We start from the raw sequence: 19,095 nt of genomic DNA, 5'->3' as shown, positions 1-19,095 counted from the left end.
ATATATATATATATATATATCTTCCACATATGCATGCCGTTGGAACGCGTTTGGTGCTAGAGTGGACCCTCCCATTTCGTATGATGCACCGAAATGCGCCGCTGTGTTGGATGAAGCCGGTGAAATAGATTGATTTTCCTTGTTTTCTTTTCCTTTTAGGGGCATTTACAGCTGCCTTCGACCGTGATACGCTCCTCTGGTCTCACTGACTGCCTAGTAACACGGATACATCTGTTCTCGTTGTGCTAGATTCGTTTTTTGCAATTTGTTTTCTCCCTTTTACTACTATTATTTCTCTAGCGCGCTTTGTATTGTTTGTTTCTCCTCCTTTTGTTCTCCACGTGTCACGAGCACGTCTGGGATAAAGTAATCATTGAAGGCAGATTTGCCTACACAAAGCAAAACAGCTCGCTGCTTTAGACGTACTGTACGTGGATGCCGTGTGTCGGTGGCACCGGTACTTCTCGACGAGCGACGGTGGCTTAATGGAGAGCGACAGATGGCTTCGACGAAGGTGCCGAACAAAAAAGTACACTTGCACTCGTGTTTTTTTTCCTGCCGAGTGTTCACACACTTCTGAAACAGGGAAAAAGCTGCTGATTGAAGTCACCTGCAGCTGACGTATGTTGGTTTCGTGTCGTCCTGCACACGTTGGACTCTCTTGCGGATTCCCTCAACCTTCGTTGCTTCCACCCCTTTCTTTTTTTTTTCTTGTCTCTTTCCTTCATTGAGGTCGTGTCGTTTCGCACCACCGCAGCACATACGCAAGAACGTGACGGCTTCTGGTCGAAGAAGCAGAAAGCAAAGGCACCTTTTTCACTTTTCGCATATAGACATCTCGCAGAGCCTCGCACCCAGGCAAACCCTCAATAGACTTCACGTGTTCGTGCACGGCGAACTCGTAGACTCACTTTAGATCAACCCAATAAAAGGAAAGAAAAACGTTCGCTTACGATGGACAAGTCGCAGGTGACCGAGCTCATTCAGCGCTGGCGCGTGCTGAAGGGTGACCTAACCGATAAAGGCACAGAGCTGGAAGGCGCGCGCAAGGCCCTGCAGGAGGTGGAAGACGAGCACGCGAAGATGGTGCAGCAATGGGACCTTGAGAAGGAGACGATCCACAACACCAGCGGTGCCATTGAGGCGCAGGTGGTCAGCAAAAAGGAGGAGGTGCAGCGCATGGCCCGCGAGACCGAAGAGCTGCTGCGCAAGGTCGAGGAGCGCCGCCGCCGCACCGCAGAGCACCTGCGCGTGTTGCACAAGCGCATGCAGGTGGTGACGACTCGCACAAAAGAGGCAGAGGACAAGGACGCTGGGGTGCGGGAGCGGCTTGCGACGTTCCAGAAGTCGCGCGACGAAGCCCGTGAGCAGCTGCTGGCGCTGGTGAAGAAGTACGAGACGGCCATCCCGCAGGAGCAGGCCGCCCACGACGAGAAGATGCGACAGATGAGGAGCCGCATCGCAGAGACGACGGCGGCCACCGAGGCGGAGGCGAAGTCGTGGGCGCTGGAGCAAGCCATGAAGGAGTGGAAGGCAAAGTCGAACACACACAAGCACGTTTTAGACGAAGTGGCCGCAGCAGAGGAGAGCAAGGACATCTGGGCAGACCTGTTGCAGGAGGCGAACAACATTCACATCCAGGACAACATGAAGACACTTGCTGAACTGCGGGCCATGGTGTCGGCATAAAGAGCATGAAACTTTCGTTCCATGGTGTCTTCTTGGTGTTCGTTCGTGTTTTTTCTACCAATGGTGTCGCCTGCCGCCTTCGATGTCACCAAAACTCGACCTCTCTTGCCCGTTTCAAGCAGTGTTCCGCTCAAGGGCTTGCTTTATATACTCTCAAGCGGTTTTTTTTTTCCTGCACGGTCGATGTTAGAGTGATGGTTTGTCCGCATTTGTTGACTGATAGATTTCCCTGCGCTTCTTGTTTCTCGCCTGTTTGTTTGTCTCCTACGTGTGTACGGGTATGAGGGTGTGTGTGTGTGTATGCGCGGTTGAGTCTTCCTTGCATGTCTCCGCGTTGTCTCCGTCGCATCGCGATAGATGCACGAGGTGTTTTGTGCTTCTCGTTCTTCTTCTGTTTTGCTATTTTGTAGATCCACGGTTGTCTCCGCAGAAAACTCAAAACAGCGCACCTGAGCAGTGGAGGAAAAGGTGCTGCAACAGACAAAGACAGGTGACTCCCCCAAACGTCTATGGACGATAAACTGCAATGAACACAGAATTTGACACTTTGTTCGGAGTGCTGTCTTTTCAAAGCGCGGCTCCTTTGCAAGAAGTGCTACAGACTTCTGGAGAACGCTTCATGTCAAGGAGCACTTCATGTGTTTGACATCCACATCAGCCGTTTGTCAGTGCTTTGGGGGTTCGTCGTCATCTCCAAAGCGGTCGCCTGATCTCTTCTTTTACGTTGCCTTCATCTTTCCTTTTCTTTTCTACTCCGTCACAACTGAACCGATGTATCCCTGCAGTGCAACGCTCCTCAAAGCACGGCAGAGACCAGGCTTTATACATGTGGAGAGGGAGGTACACTACACACCCCTGTCTTCATCATGAGCACTACCATTCGCGTACGGAGCCTTCCAACCAAGTATAGTGAGGAGGAGTTGCTGCGTCTCTGCGCGTGCTTCGGTGAGGTCGTCGATTACAGCGCCGTGGGCGAAGGCGGAGGGGCGAGCGCTGCGGCTGCCGCTGACGTCACGTACGAAGAGCGGGAAGACGCCTTGGCAGCAGCAGCCAACATGGAGGGTATGGAATTCAACGGCGCCTTCCTGCGCGTTTTCGTGAAGCAGCAATGATGTGCTGATCGCGCCTGGGCCGTTATTAACGAAAACACGCACACGAGGCAAAAAGCACGACCATGCCATGCCGAAAACAGTGGCTGCCGTGCCCCACTTCAGGGTTTCCTTGCGTTGGCCGTTGAAGCTCGTGTGCTCCGGAGAAAGCTGCGAACGCTGCTGTGTTTGTCCATGATATACAAAAGAAGGGATCTAAAAGAAAAGGAGAAATCGTTGCGTCGCATCGCCAGTCGCAGGTACCTCCGATACGTTATTTTTTAACGCAAAATATATGTGTATGACCGATGTAGCGCCGGCTTCATGGATACCATTGCCGTTTTGACGGGCCCCCCCCCCCTAACCCTAACCGCTCCAAGTCCTTCGTGCACCCATCAGCCACCTCATCGCTCGACCACCTCCTCTGTCTTTCTCTCGCAAGGACGCTGAGTCTTTTTTCCAATAACGTTACGACCGCGCACAACGCCGTCAGAACGAGCCAGACGCACTCTCGCGCGCTTTATTGGAGAACTGTGCGCATTCGTTTTTAGTTCTCTCCGCTGCTGCGTATACATTTGTTTTTCAAAGAAACTAACAAAAAAACAAGGTAATAATGGCGCACGACGGAGCTCCTGCTGGCGAGTACGTGGCCATTCTCGACGCCGGCTCTCAGTACGGCAAAGTCATCGACCGCAAGGTGCGTGAACTGCGTGTGGAGACGGTCATCCTGCCCCTCGACACCCCCGTCGAGCGTCTGCGCAACGACGAGAACTTGAAGGGTGTCATCATCAGCGGCGGGCCGTGCTCCGTGAACGACGCCTCCGCTCTGCGCTATGACAAGGCCCTCTTCACCATGGGGAAGCCGGTTTTTGGTATTTGCTACGGCATGCAGATGCTGGCGGAGACCTTCGGCGGCGAGGTGCAGCGAGGCAAAGTCCGCGAAGACGGCCAGGACGAGATTGAGATGGACACGAGCTCGCCGATCTTCGCGGGTCTGAAGCCGAAGGAGGCGGTGTTGCTGACGCACGGCGACTCCATCACCTCCGCCGGACCGGCGATGAAGGTGATCGCCCGCAGCTCTGCCAACATCATCGCCGGTGTGCAGCACTCCTCGCTGCCGCTCTTTGGTGTGCAGTTCCACCCCGAGGTGGAGCTAACAGTGTCCGGCAAGACGATGTTTTACAACTTTCTGCACTTCTGCGGGTGCGCCTTCACCTTCACGATGGAGGACCGCGAGGCCGTCGCGCTGCGCCTCATTCGGGAGCGCACCGCTGGTGGGCAGAAGGTGCTCTGCCTGGCCTCTGGCGGCGTGGACAGCACCGTGTGCGCGGTGCTGCTGCTGAAGGCGCTGGGGCCGGAGCGGGTGGAGTGCATCCACATCGACCACGGCTTCATGCGTCTGCACGAGAGCACGCAGGTCGTCGAGGCCCTGCAGGCCGCCGGGGTGCATCTGCATCTGGTCAAGGCGCAGGACGACTTTGCGCAGGCCACAACCGAGATGGCCGCCAAGGGTAGCCGCCCCTCTTACACGACGAAGAAGCTGTGTGAGACGACGGACCCAGAGGAGAAGCGCAACATCATCGGCAACACCTTCATGAAGGTGTGCGACCGCGTGATCAAAGAGCTACAGCTGGACGTGAACAATCTCCTGCTCGCACAGGGCACCCTGCGGCCGGACTTGATTGAGTCGGGCTCCAAGTACGCCAGCGCCAACGCGGACGCCATCAAAACACACCACAACGACACCGCCGTCGTCCGTCAGCTGCGCGACGCCGGCCGCATCATCGAGCCCCTCTGCGACTACCACAAAGACGAGGTGCGGGAACTCGGTGTGCGCCTGGGCATCCCGCGGCACCTGGTCGAGCGCCAGCCCTTCCCCGGGCCGGGTCTCGCCATCCGCACCCTCTGTTCCGACGGCACCCCGTTCCGCGATGCGGCCTTTGCGGAGACCGAGGCTACTGTGAAGCGGGTGTGCAGCGGTGAAGGCGATGCCGCCGTCACCACGCTGGCGCGCACTGCCGGACTGTCCGCCTGCGTGCTGCCGGTGCGTACGGTGGGGGTGCAGGGCGACGGCCGCACGTACGCCTACGCTGCAGCCCTCTCCATGCAGGCATTCCCGAGGGCAGAACAGTGGCAAACGCTCATGCACTTGGCGAAGGTGATCCCTAAGACGGCTCATGCGGTGAACCGCGTGGTGTTCATGTTCGGCGCCGCAGAACCGAACTCCCCCATCGAGGTGACGCCAACCTGCCTGACGACAGACGTGCTCGACAAGCTGCGCCTGGCCGACGGTGCCGTCAATGCGATCTTGATGGAGCACGAGCTGGTGCGTGTGTTGAGCCAGGTGCCGATCATCCTCGTGCCGGTGGGCTTTCACGTTAAAGGCGGTTACAGTGTGGTGGTACGCACATTCTTGACAAGCGACTTCATGACCGGGGTTCCCGCCACACCTGGGTCCGCGTACATGCCGCTGAAGGTGCTCGAAGAGATCGCGGCAGCGGTGCAGCAGCTGGACTTTGTGGGGCGCGTCATGTACGACCTCACCGCCAAGCCCCCAGGGACGACGGAGTGGGAGTGAAGAAGAACAGAGCTTGTGTCTGGTGGTGGTGGGGCTGCTGCGTTGGCTCCGGGAGGGAGGGGGTAGAAGTTCGTGTGTAAGCGCGTGGCGGATAAAAGAGAGCGGGAAAAAGAAAACAGCTACTCTGACATTCTTGGTCCTTCTTCGCCTTCGCTCTTGAACACGTCGAACGGGGAACCGCATCATCCGCATGCGGTTTGTGTTGGTCTGTGCTGAACCGGCCTCTTTTTTGTTTCCAAATTCGATGCTTGATGCGTGCGCTGTGTCGAGCGATGAGCTCGGTACTTAAATTGGTAAGCGTCACGGAATGGTCTCGTTTGTCTCTTTTCTGTTGAACCATAATACTTAACGTCCCTCTAAAGGTGCTTGAATGTAAAATAGATTTTCAAAAAGGAGCTGTCGCGTCGGGCATGGCAGAGCCAAGTAAAGAACGGATAAGAAAAAGATAATAACGCACAGGTACCACCATTTGTCACTGCGAAAGTGTCTGAAGCCGGTTCTCCTGCTTTCCTCTTTTTCGTGAGTGCTCATGAAGTTCAATTGATGTTGCGATAGCGATGTTTCGCGTCCTCCCTACAGGCGCGCTCTGGGCTTTCTTCAAACTCTCTTCTTCTTTCCCCTCCCTCCCCACTCTTTCTTCCTCTTGTCTTCCTCGCCTGTCCACTGCTGTCTCTCGTGAAAGATAAACATTCTTTTTTAAAAACTATAAAAACCTTTTCTACCCGTTTTTCTTTTCTTTTCTCCTCCTATTTAGTATTCTTTTGTCTATCCCGTGATTCTTTTTCTTTCTTTTTTTCATTCTTTCTCGTATCTCTTTTTTGGCTCCTCCCGTTATTTCATATCGGTGTGTTTAGCTTAGGATCGCGGTACACCCGGTCTCTTTCTCTCGTTCTCTCTCGTTCTATCTCTCCCTCAAACGCGAGGGTTTTGCTCGTTGGTGTTGCGCTGTGACTTCGGTTCGTTTCCATTTTCTATTTTGTATTTTATTCGAAGTTGTAATTTCTCTTCTTCTTCTGTTTTTTCTTTCTTTCTTTCTCAGCTCTTCTCCCCTCACTTCGTTCATCGCTACCCTCTCTCAGTGGCCTTTCTGGAGTTTCGCTGCAGGCCTCCTCCTCGCGAAAACACCGCGCACCCCCTTCCCACAGATACACAGACAAACGCCGCCATCCAGATTTGCCACCCACATGGGGGAAAAGGGCACGAGAGAAGGACTGTTGTTTCAGAACCGCTTTTGAATACTATTTTTTTTCTCTGGCTTGTCCATCAGCTCTCATTTTCTGTCTTGGAACGACAACTGATTCGAAAAGTCGCCGAGTTGTTTTCTTCTTTTTTGTGTGAGGTTTTTTTGTTGTTGTTGTTGTTGCACGATCCACTCTCTTCTCTTGTTGCCGCCTGCACTGTCGGTTCTCTTCTACTCTGCTTCGCCGCTCTCAACGGCTTCCATTGAATCCCCTTGCAAGATACAGCGGGCGCTTCAAGCGGCACGAGGAGTCTAACCGAGCGAGACCGCACACGCGCACGCGTACTCAAAAAGAAAAAGGATAAGAAGAGAATAGGAGAAGATCCAAAATGTCCTGCATCACCGCCCCCATCATGGCCACCAACCTCTCGCTGGTGGACCCCCTAATGAAGCCGCAGCCGGCAATGGCTCCTGTCTCAAAGAGCCAATTCACCGTCTCGTACACCAACCGCGCGTCCGGCGCGTCTCTCACGACCCCCGTGTGCGCTCGCGAGGATGTGACGGTGCAGAAGGCTGCGGCGGACGTGAGCAGGCAGCAACAGATCGACGCCTTCATTGCTGAGCACGAGAAGCGGAGTGTGATGACGGAAGGCGACCGCCGCGCGAGCACCATTATACTGCTCAACATGGCCGCCCAGCGTGATGTGGAAGCTGCCCGACAGGCTGACTACCCCCAGCAGGTGGTAGACTTCATGTGCCAAACCTGGAGCGCCTTCATTGCGCAAGCGAAAGAGTTCTACCTGCCGGATGCCGAGAAGCCGCACACGATGGAGCTGAGCCGCACCGCGTTGGAGAACATCTCCTCCATCGGCATCTGGTTCAACGGCCCTCAGATCTCCCTCCCACTACGCCGCTACACGGTGCAGGTCGTCGGCACCGACGGCAACCCGCAGAGTATCACCGCCGTGGGTCTGCTGAGCTTCGCGTACTCGTCGTACGTGATGCAGCTCCGTTCCATGGCGCAGCAAAGCACGCTGGAGAATCTCGCCCGCATCCAGGAGCAGCTGGGTGCCAAGACATTCTTTGTTCCGCAACTCCTTGTGGCGCCTTCGTAGGCGCTTCGAGCAGGTAGAAGTCCAAGTGACGGCGTTCGTGTGTCCGCAAAGACACGCGTTTTCCTGCATGTGTGCTTTTGTCCGAGTGGCTGCACTGACGCAAGCGCTTGCTTCTCCTCCGTGCCAGCTCTAAACACGAAAGGAGACTTTTGTTGTTGTTGTACGAACATGAGACGGGAGCGCGTGCTCACTGCAGCTGACGCGACCCGCAACTTGAAAGCGCAGACTTTCAGTCAAACGCACGCAAATTCGCACCCGCGGCTTCGCCAAGGTGTGGGTGGTGAACCGGCGTTTGCGCAGCGGTCGCTCACTTCGACGCAAACGCATTGTCAAGAAAAACTATATCCCTCCTCTTTTCTTTTCACATTTTTTTGCTTTTTGTAGTGCTTTTGAGTTGTTTTCTTCCCCGTATTTAAACTGCTGTACATTGAAAACGTGTGGATGTCATGCAAGCGAGATGGGTGTCCTCGGGTGTGCTGTTTGAGTGACGTGCGCTAGCGGAGAAAACGATGTCGACCTTGGTCGCGTCATCGAGCCTGGCATCAATCAACTCCGTCCTGCCCCTCCCCCTCACTCTCGTCTCAGCCACCCACCTATCCAACTCTCTCTCTCTTTCTTTTTAACTTCACTTCCTCCAGCAGCTGATAGCTTCCTTTTTCTTTTTGCGAGGATTCCTTTTGCCTGCTTTTTTGTTAAATCTTTTGTGCTACCCCTCCAATGACTAAGTTTTATTTGACAGTTATTCTTCCTTGTACCGTTTGTGTAACCTGTCAGTTTCTGACTGTTATGTTCATACGCGGAGATCTGCATGTGCGCAGCCAAAAGTACCTGTGTACGCAAGCGTGTGTGATCTGTGTGAATGACGACTTATATAAAAAGTCAGATCCTTTTCTTTACCCCATTTTCCTTCTCCCATGCTTTATGACGAAACGTTGAGCTTTCTTTCTTTTTTCTTCTTTCTGCGTCTGTGTCACAACAAAGAAGCAGCACGTAAGTGCTGTTTTCTTGCCGCACGTGTTGCTCCCACTTAGAAACTCGCGTCAAGCTTCATTATTAAAAGAAAGATATATATATATATATATATAACGGACAAGACGAACACGTCACTTTCTGTCTTCGTGTAAGCTTTTTGTGTGTGTGTGTTTGCACTGATTTGTATTTTTTTCTTTATCTTTTGACTTTTCTTTTCTCCTGTGGGGGGGGGGGGGCGAACGTGTGATCGGTTGAAGGACGGAGAAGCATGTAGGAGGTGTTGCCGCTTTCCTGTTTTCAACGCAGCACGACTTGCGCTACGGAGAGCTGTGGACCTCCGTTTTGTTCTCTCTTCCTTCTGTGCCGCACACCACGTCGCAAAGGGTGGAGCTCAAAGAAACGGGACTCCAACTTGTTCGTTGGCAAGCTGCGCGGAGAGAATAGAGGGGAAATGCTTTTTCCCGTCTCAGCACTGCCGAGTTGACGTGGGTGCGGGAGTGGCACGGAAGACTATACCCCCGGTGCGAAAGAACGGAGCATCACTCAAGAAAGCAAAAGAAAAGTGCTCGGCACCTTTCTCTTTCTTCTGCTGATTATCGCTCGCGGTCTCTCGCTCGCTCTTTCTTCTTTGTCTGCCTCACTCCTTTGCTGCTCTGCGCCTTCCGCGCTCTATGCTGTCTTTACTCGCACGGCGCGTATGTGCGTGGGTAAGTGACCTGAGGGATGCGAAAAAAAAAATGGACGGCAGCTGTGGCTGCTGGAATGCACGACAATGCACTGACTCACGTGCGCACTGCCTTGAGGGGGAAAAGAGAAGAAAGGGAGATATTAAGAAGCGGCAAAAAAGACGAGGCTGAAGTGGACGTGAGCAGCATAAGCACACTTGAAAAGGAAACTCCCCAAGTGTTGCGCACTCTAAGGTGGGTGCGGTTATGCGGCCGCGGGTAGCCCGGCTCTCTTTTTCTCTCTCCGCGTCGTTTAACATGATGTGATAGCTTAATTCCTTTCGTGTGGGTGTCTTTGTTTGTGACCGTAGCTTCAATGGCATCAATAAAGTTCACTCTTATGGATGCTTTCATTTACCTCTTTTTTTTGCTTGTTTGTTTCCTTTTGTTGCTGTGGCTGCTGCCAATTTGTTATAATTCGCGTCACATCGCCCGATCTGGTTTTAGGTGTGTGCTCGAGTTGGACTAAACGAAAAAAAAAATGCTCCGCACAAAGGAACAACCTTCATTCAGTTTTTTTTTTATTATCATCATTTGTATATATAACTACATATATATATATATACATACTGTTTCCTTTATTCGTTACTGGATGTCGCCATTTTTTGTCTTGTCTGTCTCCTCCACTGGTCTACCGTTATCAGTCCATTCCAAAAGGTACGATTTCTCTCTTTTTCCTTTACCTGTGCTCCTAAAATCCACAAAGGGTAGAACCCTAAAAGAGAAGAAGCGAAAATTTCAGCGCGACACGCAAAACGCAAAACCGACTACCTTCATCTCTACCTATGCTGAAACAACTGATTTTCTTGTGTCTGTTTATCTTGCTTTCACGGCATTTGTCGTCGGCTGTGCTTCTAGATGGCTTTCTTGTGCTATTCTTTTGCAAGCTCCCTCTTTTTCTCAGTATGCGTGAACGTAGACGCTCGTCTAATTGAAGTTACCGCCCACACGCCAAAACGAGTTAGCATACACGGTTTCTTTAAATCTCTCAGTAAACATGAGCTAAAAAAAAAAACCCACATTTCACGTGTTTGTGTGAGGCCTCCGGGTAATAACAATAAAAAAGATGAAAGCGTCGTCTTTTATTATGAGTAGTATTGCCACACACGTACTTTGCGGTGTGCGGGTGCGTGAGTGTCGCATTTGCTTCTATGCGTGTTGCAGGCTCCTCGCATCACATGAGAGAAAAACACAACGATCTCTTCTATGATTCTTTTAGCTGATTCAATTTCCGAGAGAGCTTTAACATTCTTCTTTGGTTTTCCTGATCGTATACGATTTCACGTTTACCGGTCGAAGCGCGTGCACTTTGTTCTCGTACGAAATAAGATCGTTAACACTAAATGTATATTAAAAAAAAAACGTTGTACTCGCGTTGTTTGCTTGAAACTGACATACTCCTTGTTACTTTGCATGTTCGTTTGATTCTTTCTCCTTCGTTTCGCTACATATGGTCGCAAGAAAAGCATCGGAGCCGTTGTTGTCGGGCGGGTGAGAAGTAACTGCGTTGTGAGAGTGCATTACTTTTCCCTGTTCTCACGACATATCTCTGAATGGACGCTTTGTAAACTTTTTATCTTTATTTTTCTTCGATTCTATTTTCTGTTTTTCTCTACTATATATATATATATATATATATATTTATTTATTTATTTATTTATTTATTTATTTATTTACTTGTTTGTTTGGTTTTTTTCCCATTTTTTGCTTTACCACGGATTATCAATGCGAATGTGTAGCCAACCCATCGCGCTCTTCTTCGCCTGCTATTTCCTCCTTTTTTTCTAAACCTCTCAACGTTTGTTCCAAGTGACCCGCATGTTTAAATTTACGGCCATGGAATGCGGCTGGCGGTTGAATAAACGGGTTTCACATCTTCTTTTTTTTATGTTATACGCGAGCGAAATTTAGTTCATTGCCACAACTCTGTGTACTTTTTCCTCTTTCTTCGTGTTTCCCTTTTTTTTGCGTTTCGTTTTCTCCCCTGAGCTCGTAACTCTGATATATTTCTCTTATTGGCTCCCGATCTTTGTAGTGCTGCTGTTGTTGTTTTTTTTGCTACTGCGCACCAATCATCGTTCATTCTTCCCGGTGGCTTCTGACAGAAAGCGGGGACTCCTTTTGCCCTTTTCCATCCTTTTTTTTTGTCGATGTTGTTTAGTTACTTTTGGCATCGTGAAGCCGCATCAACCGCGCACCATTGCAAATACAGATCCGGGGTTAAAATATTTCTTGGGTGTTGTGTCAGGGAAACCCTTCAGGAGAACGAGACGAGTGGAAAAGAAAGGAGAAGAACGGCAAAAACGAACGGTAGTTATGGATGTGTGGTGTCAGTACACGCCAGAGGACACGAGTAACCACCGTGTGTCGTTCTTTTTTTGGGGGGCATGCTATGTTTCGTTTTATTATTATTATTGACGGCTGATTTCTGCAATCTTTCCCACTCCGGTTTCTTGGGACACCTCTGAACGACGATGAGAATTCTCGTTCTTCTGCCTGTTGTTGCTGCAGTGGGTGGAGCCGCGGAACACTTCTCGTATTGACGAGGTGAAGCTCGAAACGGAGAGTCGACCTGACGCACCAGCATGTTTGCCCTGAGTGGCTCACCACACCGCCACACATCAACCCAAATGTATTCCCTGTGTAGCATAAATCAGCATTTTGTATTCTGACCGCCGCAAGAATCCTGAAAATCAATTCTGGCTTTTTTTTCTTCTTCCTCTTTGATTGGAACGAATACGCGCTCGATGTTGTCTCTCATCTTTTTTTCTTTTTTCCGACACGCCTTTTCGCCACCTCTACGCATTTCAATTCGTAGTGCGTTCAGAAAGGCACCGTTTGCGCACGCACAAGCTTGCCAACGGCGCCGTAACGAGACGTTGCTGACAAAAGAAGAAAAAAAGAAATGAACTAAAGAAGAGAGACTTTTCGGGGACAACAAGAAATCAGAACTCGACGTTGATAGCCCTCTTTATTATTATCATTTATCTTCCATTTTTTTTTCATTGGTAAGTGTCTAACCTCACAGTCATTATTGTTATTGTTCTACAAAAAAAAATCAAGTCCTTTTTTTTCTCAATCACTTTATTGTCATTATCATCATCATCGACATCTGCGCAACACCTTGTATATATGCACCGCATTTTCCGTTTTCAGCGTATAGTTCTTTTGCGGTTGTGATGCGTGACGCCATGTGCCATTCGCCAAGCAAACGCACACAAGAACCCCTCCTCCCCCCCCCCCCTGTGCGCCTACGTAACGTGGACTTGGGTTTTAGCGAAATATTTTTGTTTCTGTCTGCGTGATGATATAAAAGACATGCGTGGTCTGATTCTCCTCTCTCTTCTCTTTTTGTTTTTCCTTCCTACTATGAGCCATGAAAATTAACAGTTCAACATACCTCGCGGTTTTTCGGATTCAGAAACAGACAATTTAACCTGGATAATAAGTTCTGGTGTTGCTCTTTCACTTCCACCGCCTCCAAGCCTCACAGGAAGCGGCTCGGACGTGTCGGGTGCCTGGGCCGCCATGGGGCTTTTTTAAAGAGCATTTCAACGCCATGTATGACTGACCGTGCGCATTCCCTATCTTCGCTTCTCTAGATATTCCTCCATCTGTCTATTACTCTACCCATCTATCTCTCCCTCTTTCTCTCTATTTATCTTCTTGTCTCTTACTTCATTCGGTGAGCTTTCTCCTTGAAGCTCTCACCTCATTATCACTCCATCCACGTGTCCCATGTACCCGCACCTCTGACCGCGTCTTTCATGCCTGCCTCACCAGCGGGCGCTACTACAGCAGCTGCGGAGGTCTTGGCACAGCAGTTCACGGAGCTTGTTGCGCAATCGCACAAAGCCGGCGGAGCTGCACAGGGAAAGTTTCAGCACAGTAGAAATGCGCCTGTTCGTGCGAGAAAGGTCGGAGGCGGGTTTCCAGTCCAATTCTCCGTGAACCGAAAACGTCATGTTTTGACTCTTTTGAGTAGCTTATGAGCGAAATCGGCTGCTGTCGCACCTTCGGGTTTGGAGTGCCATTCGGTGTCGATCCGGCGATGTACCTCATTGTGATGCCGAGCGCCGCGCCCGATGGAGAGAGAGAGGCACCACCGGCAAAACCGTCACATACACAAGCACGTTGCTGCAGGCTAGCAGGAAGAAAAGTACTTCTCTTTCTAAGGGATCACAGCACGCATTCGATCTTTGTGCAGGAAGACGGCGGCAGATAGAGTTCTGCAGATTACTCTTCTTCTTTCAGGCTTGAAAACGCTAGCGTGTATTGCGGGCTTGTCTTTGCTCATTGTTTTCTGCTCATTTGGCCTTCTTTTCTAGTTCTATGAGGACCACTTCAAGTGCCTTCGTGGTATACCGACCGACGTCTGTCTTGCTCTCTGCTATTCAACAATAATCGAAAGAAAAACCATAGAATATGTTGCACGGCACGGGCTTCGAACGACCTGCATTGCGAACAGACGGAGCGGTCCTACGTGCGTCGTGTAGCGCTCTGGGAATCTTTATGCATAAAGCATCGGATGTTGTGACTGCTCTAGTTGATGTAGGGCTCTGCTCTTGTACTTTCTCCTCTGTCTACATCTTTTCTTTTTTTTCTCTCCGCATCCCGCTTGAAGAACTCAACGTGTGATTGAACTCCGCGACGCTGCAAACATCTCCTGACGCTCTTGATCGCTGCTCAAAAGATGCAGCTGCAGAATCTTGAGCTACTCAGTAAAGTGCACCGCGATGACGGGCATCGCCGGTACTGCTGTCGCGCCACGGACGCGTGGTACCACTGCGTACACGGCATTGCAGCCGCTTGGTCGGACGCACAGGGCGTAGAAGCAGATGCCGCCTTTCAGCAAATGATGACAGCTGAGGCAGCCCCCGTTGAAACTCCCGCCGCATCGACGACGACGGCGGCAGACGCGCTTCGCCGAGTTCTGAAAGTGGCCGACGTAACGTCCACCACCAACTCCAGGGAGTTCCCCGGCCCGATGTGCAGCCCGCTGTGCAAAAGGGACATCCCCCAAATTCGCCAGCACACCTACACCGTCACAGAGAAGAGCGACGGCGTTCGCGTCGTGGTGGTGGCGCTGTGGGTGGCCGATTTCCCGCAGTGGGCGTGTGCGAAAGGGGCGTGGAATGTCTCGCACCTTTCCTCGGTGATGGCACTGGAGAAGGCGCGACGGGACGTGCGGGCCGGGATGCACGACACGGAGACGCCGTCGTCGTCAGGGGTCAGCGTGATGCTGCAGGGGCGCCGAGTCACACTGCAGTCGGCAACCACCTCCGTCGAGGCGAGCGAGCCAGCGGAGACGTACACCATCGTCGCCGAAGGTGAGGCTTTCGCGGCGCGGCGTCGCTGCGGCGGGCGCCACTTCGCCTACGCGGTTGATCGCTCGATGGACGCCGCGTACCTATTCCTAGACGATCACACAAGCGCCCAATACCGCAACTTTGTCTTGGACGGCGAGCTGATGTGTGTGCGTGGTTCAACCCTCGCGAAGAAAGAGGAGGGCGGTGATTCCTCTGCTGCGGGTGCGACGGGGGCGCGTTTGCTGTTGGGCGCGTTCGATCTTTTCTGCTTTACCCCCGCAGGCGAAGAAGAAGCGGCGAAGCTGGTGGACGCCACCATGATGGAGCGCTACGAGCTTCTGCAGAAGTTAATCGCCACCTGCGCCGCCTCCCCTTCACTCAACGAGGAGCACGGCGGCTTCCTAGAAGGGCATGTGACGTGGTACGCAAAAACCATGTGGCGTGTCGCGGACATCGGGGCCTGTCTGTCGAGGCTCCGCTACAGCAGCGAGCACCACTGCTTTCTCTTTGACGGGCCGCACGGGCCGACGGAGAATGACGGACTTATTTTTACCCCTGACCTGTTTCCCATATCAGTCGGCTCCAGCAGCGTGCAGCTCAAGTGGAAGTGGCGTCACCTCCTCTCCATCGACTGGCTGTTGCTGGCCTCGGATAAGCAGGCCGACGTCTACACGGTGTCGCTCTTCTTTATGAAGAAGAATTATGGCCACAGGGAAGACGTGATTGGGCACTGGCGCCTGCGCAGGCCCATGTACATCCGAAACCCACGCGGTTTCGAGATGCCGGTCGACGCGGCGGTCGTGGCGGAGTGCGCGTACGACTTTGCGCATCAGCAGTGGTACATCCAACGCCTGCGACCCGACAAGCGAGGCGCCAACTCGATCGTGACGGCCATTTCGGTTTACGAAAGCCTCGTTGAAAACGTCTCCCTGCCGAAGCTGCTGCGTCTGCTTCAGGGGGAGGCGGACGATGACGCAGAAGAGAAGGGCGACGCAGCACGCGTGGCGGTGGCGCTCGAAGACGCCGTACTCGCGGACGTAAGCGCAGTGACGCCGTCGTCCAACTCTGTCACCGCTGCGGGTCCACCGATCGTTGACCTGGCGCAGGCGGAGAAGTGTGTGACGGCCGCCGTGACGCTGCGCGCCATTCGTGAGAGCCGCGGAAACACAGAAATCTACCTCAACGCCTTCACCAACAACACGAACAAAGCTGTCAAGTTTCCGCTGCCCTTCCCGCTGCGGAGGATCAGCGACTGTGTGGGCCTCGGCTACGACCCGGCCACCGCTGCCGCCTCTGTGCCGTCACTGGCGGAGGCGCTTTACATTCAGCTGGGCAACGCCGGGGGGTGCTACGCGTGGTCGGACTTCGTGGTGGACGCCTTTTACAACGGTGAGACGGGCTACTGGGAGCTGATCCACCTCAACCCACGCGGCAACAACAAGGATGCTCTCTTCGACAACGTCATTGAGCATCTCGACTGGCTGCTGCATCACGGCGACAGTGCGGCGTTGGCACCGCTGCTGCAGCGCAGACGCGACAAACCGCTCGTGGTAGCCGCAGTGCCCACGTCCGAGGCGACGCAGCAGACAAGCCGCCACTACGGCGCGGTGGCGAAGGAGCTGGCCCACGCCGAGCGCAGCGACCTGCGCCGCTTCAACAACTGGGTGAAGTCGCTGCTCATCACCGCCGGCGCTGCGGCGGTGCGGACGACGCTGAAGGACCCGGCAAAGCTGCACGCCCTGGACCTCTGCTGCGGCCGCGGCGGGGATCTCTTGAAGTGGCAGCACCTCCACCCCGCCTTCGTCTTCATGACAGACGCCTCGGTGGAGTGTGTGGCCGAGGCCGCCGCGCGCTACAGCACCTCGGAAGGGCAGAGCATAAAGTCGAGTAATGCGCAGCGACGAGGCTTCCCGGCGTTCTTCGCCGTGCACGACGCCTTCGACGCCACCTCCGGCCTCCGCGGCGACCTCCTCAAGCGCGGCCCCTTTCAGCTCACCTCCTGCCAATTCTCCATGCACTACGGCTGCCGCTCGGCGGAGGGCATTCGGTACTTCGTGCGCGCCGTGGCGGACTCCCTCGTCGCGCGCGGCCGCTTCGTGGGCACCACCGTAAGCGATGCAGAACTGCTGGCACGTGCGAGGACGCACGGCGCCTCCTACGGCAACGACGTTTACCGCGTTCACTTCCCCGCGGAGGCCTTCGCGCAGGTGCAGGCGGCCGACTTCGAGCCGTCGCGGCTGACTTTTGGGGTGCCGTACTCGACCACGGTGGAGCGCAGTGTGCAGGACGTGGTCGAGTACGTGGTGCCGTGGAAATCGTTTGTGGAGCTGTGCGCGGCGCACCACCTTCAGCTCGTCCAGGAGGACAACTTCATGCATTTTTACGAGCAGCACAAGGAGACGCCGGAGGGCAAAGTGCTGTTAGCGGAGATGCGTCGCAAGCGCGGACACGACGGCGAGGCGACGGCGATCCCCCTTTCGTCGGAGGAGGTGGAAGCTGTGCAGCTGTACCGCCTGTTTGTGTTCGAAAAGACGGCGTGAGGCGGGGCAGCTGCGGTGCGGAGTGCTGCCCGCACTTTCCCGTGGCGAGCACGAGGGCCGCTCTTTTGGCCTGTAACCCTCTGCGGCGTCCACAGTGCCGCCAGCGCTCGAGTACGTCGAGGTGCTTTTAAAAAATGCGTCCAAGACGACAACGACAAAAAAAAAGAAACGCCGTTTTGGCTGTTATTCTTCCTTTGCGCATTCCAGCACTTTTTTGCCGGGTGAACGCAGTTTGTTCTTTTAAGCGGTAGAGGGGTCTCCTCAAGCGGTCCTTTCAAGAATCGCCCGGCCGTCAACGACCAACGGTGGGAAGAGACTCACCTTTTTTGCACTTATCCACATCTTTCTGCCTCTCCTCTGTTGTTTTGTGTTTTCCGTTATCGTTGCTTGTTATGGTGACTGCGGTCACGCATGGAATTAAACACATGCGTCGGACACAGTAACTTTTAAAAGACGATCATTTTCTTGTGTAAGCGTGTGTGCGGGCACGTTCCTGTTGCAACTATATTTTATTTTCCTTAGCTCTTCCTCAGCCCACACACGCACACTCGCGCGGGAAGTAGAAATGTACGGGGCTGGCATGGACGAGATGCTGAACGCCATGTTCGGCGCAGGCGGGATGCCGGGCATGGAGAGCATGGGCGGCTTCGGCGGTCGTGGCGGACGCGGGCAGCGCGCTCGCCGAGGTCGCGACGTGGGCCACGCCCTTCCAGTCACCCTGGAAGACCTGTACAACGGGAAGACGGTGCAGGTGGAGCGCCGGCGCACGGTGCTGTGCCCCGAGTGCAAAGGCAGCGGCTCAAAGAAGAAGAACGTCCCGCGTGGCGGCAACGTGTGTCCGCAGTGCCGCGGCAGTGGGGTGCGGGTGGTGGTGCATCAGATGGGCATGATGGTGCAGCAGTCGCAGGTGATGTGCGACGCCTGCAGCGGCACCGGCGAGCTCATCGACCCGCGCAACCGCTGCCCCCGCTGCTCGGGCAGTAAAACGGTCGAGGTGGACGCCCCGGTGAGCGTCGTGGTGGCGAAGGGGATGAGCCACAAGCAGCAGCTTGTTTTTGCCCGCATGGCGGACGAGGAGCCCGGCGCGGACCGTGCGGGCGACTTTGTGGTGGTGCTGCAACAGCTGAAGCACGACATCTTCACACGCGACGACTGCGACCTGCACATGCAGCACCACCTGTCGCTGCAGGAGGCGCTGTGTGGGTTTCAGTTCAAGCTTACGCACCTTGACGGTCGCGAGCTGGTTGTCCGTCAGCCGCGTGGCCAGATCACGAAGCCGGGTGATGTGAAGGCGGTGGTGGGCGAGGGCATGCCGGTGCTGAAGCAGGCGGGCAAGTTTGGTGACCTCATTATCGAGTTTCTCGTCGACTACCCGGACCGCGTGGAGGAGTCCCAGCTGCAGCTGCTCCGCCAAGCGCTGCCGCCGCCGAAGAGCGTCGACGCCACCGCCAGGAACGAGGAGGAGGGCGAGGTCTGCTACGTGACGCGCGAGGACCTTTCTATTTTGGAGGAGGAAATCAAGAAGGACGAGGAGGCCGAGGATGAGAACGAAGGCCCGTCCGCCGGCTGCGCAGCGCAGTAGTGATGCCACCGTGTCTGCTGTCCTCCGTTCTCGTGCGGCGTGCGAAGGTATTCGTTTGCGACGCATTTGCCCGTTCACCTCGGCCCCTTCATCGGCTCCCCCACCAGAAGGGAAAGAGGAGCTACGCTGTTTGTTTGCCTCTTTCGTGCATTTCGTCTGCCCAATTCGAAAGGCGCACACGGAGCGGTCCCAGCACGACTGCTCCACGTACGTGTGTCCACGTGGCTGAACAGGTGGTTAGACCCTTGCTGACGAGGGTGGTGCCTGTTGCTTGTGCTTATTTCTGCTGTGCGTCAGATGTGGGCTGGCCCGTGTTG

The 19,095-nt window shown here is 53.9% G+C and overlaps 6 protein-coding genes across 8 annotated transcripts; all 6 read left to right on the top strand.

Moving 5' to 3' along the window:
* Window positions 1-731: 731 nt before the first annotated feature.
* On the top strand, window positions 732-1,689 carry ABB37_00006 (hypothetical protein; the record flags this gene model as incomplete). 2 transcript variants are annotated; one of them, XM_015796026.1, is made up of 1 exon in its annotated part: window positions 732-1,689. In XM_015796026.1, exon 1 carries the CDS (start codon window positions 955-957, stop codon window positions 1,687-1,689), a length of 735 nt encoding a protein of 244 aa, XP_015664034.1. In that variant the 5' UTR covers window positions 732-954. The 2 variants fall into 2 exon arrangements, with proteins under 2 accessions (XP_015664034.1, XP_015664033.1); XM_015796025.1 differs by having other exon boundaries at window positions 757-1,689.
* Window positions 1,690-2,473: 784 nt separating this feature from the next.
* ABB37_00005 (hypothetical protein) lies at window positions 2,474-2,801 on the top strand (the record flags this gene model as incomplete). Its single annotated transcript, XM_015796024.1, has 1 exon — window positions 2,474-2,801. The coding sequence occupies exon 1, from the start codon at window positions 2,556-2,558 to the stop codon at window positions 2,799-2,801; it is 246 nt and encodes an 81-aa protein (XP_015664032.1). The 5' UTR covers window positions 2,474-2,555.
* Window positions 2,802-3,269: 468 nt separating this feature from the next.
* On the top strand, window positions 3,270-5,355 carry ABB37_00004 (putative GMP synthase putativeglutamine amidotransferase; the record flags this gene model as incomplete). The annotated part of the gene is made up of 1 exon (XM_015796023.1): window positions 3,270-5,355. The coding sequence occupies exon 1, from the start codon at window positions 3,391-3,393 to the stop codon at window positions 5,353-5,355; it is 1,965 nt and encodes a 654-aa protein (XP_015664031.1). The 5' UTR covers window positions 3,270-3,390.
* A 681-nt stretch (window positions 5,356-6,036) lies between these two features.
* ABB37_00003 (putative mitochondrial hypothetical protein) lies at window positions 6,037-7,650 on the top strand (the record flags this gene model as incomplete). The annotated part of the gene is made up of 1 exon (XM_015796022.1): window positions 6,037-7,650. The coding sequence occupies exon 1, from the start codon at window positions 6,925-6,927 to the stop codon at window positions 7,648-7,650; it is 726 nt and encodes a 241-aa protein (XP_015664030.1). The 5' UTR covers window positions 6,037-6,924.
* A 5,400-nt stretch (window positions 7,651-13,050) lies between these two features.
* On the top strand, window positions 13,051-17,196 carry ABB37_00002 (methyltransferase putativemRNA cap methyltransferase-like protein; the record flags this gene model as incomplete). 2 transcript variants are annotated; one of them, XM_015796021.1, is made up of 1 exon in its annotated part: window positions 13,051-17,196. In XM_015796021.1, exon 1 carries the CDS (start codon window positions 14,041-14,043, stop codon window positions 17,194-17,196), a length of 3,156 nt encoding a protein of 1,051 aa, XP_015664029.1. In that variant the 5' UTR covers window positions 13,051-14,040. The 2 variants fall into 2 exon arrangements, with proteins under 2 accessions (XP_015664029.1, XP_015664028.1); XM_015796020.1 differs by having other exon boundaries at window positions 13,971-17,196.
* Window positions 17,197-17,635: 439 nt separating this feature from the next.
* On the top strand, window positions 17,636-18,778 carry ABB37_00001 (putative heat shock protein DNAJ; the record flags this gene model as incomplete). The annotated part of the gene is made up of 1 exon (XM_015796019.1): window positions 17,636-18,778. Exon 1 carries the CDS (start codon window positions 17,762-17,764, stop codon window positions 18,776-18,778), a length of 1,017 nt encoding a protein of 338 aa, XP_015664027.1. The 5' UTR covers window positions 17,636-17,761.
* Between the last annotated feature and the right edge of the window lie 317 nt (window positions 18,779-19,095).

The sequence above is a fragment of the Leptomonas pyrrhocoris genome, assembly GCF_001293395.1.
Source record: "Leptomonas pyrrhocoris isolate H10 chromosome Unknown, whole genome shotgun sequence".
Classification (NCBI taxonomy): Eukaryota; Euglenozoa; class Kinetoplastea; order Trypanosomatida; family Trypanosomatidae; genus Leptomonas; species Leptomonas pyrrhocoris.
Note: the sequence above shows the minus strand (reverse complement) of the source record. Positions and strands in the feature narration are given on the sequence as shown.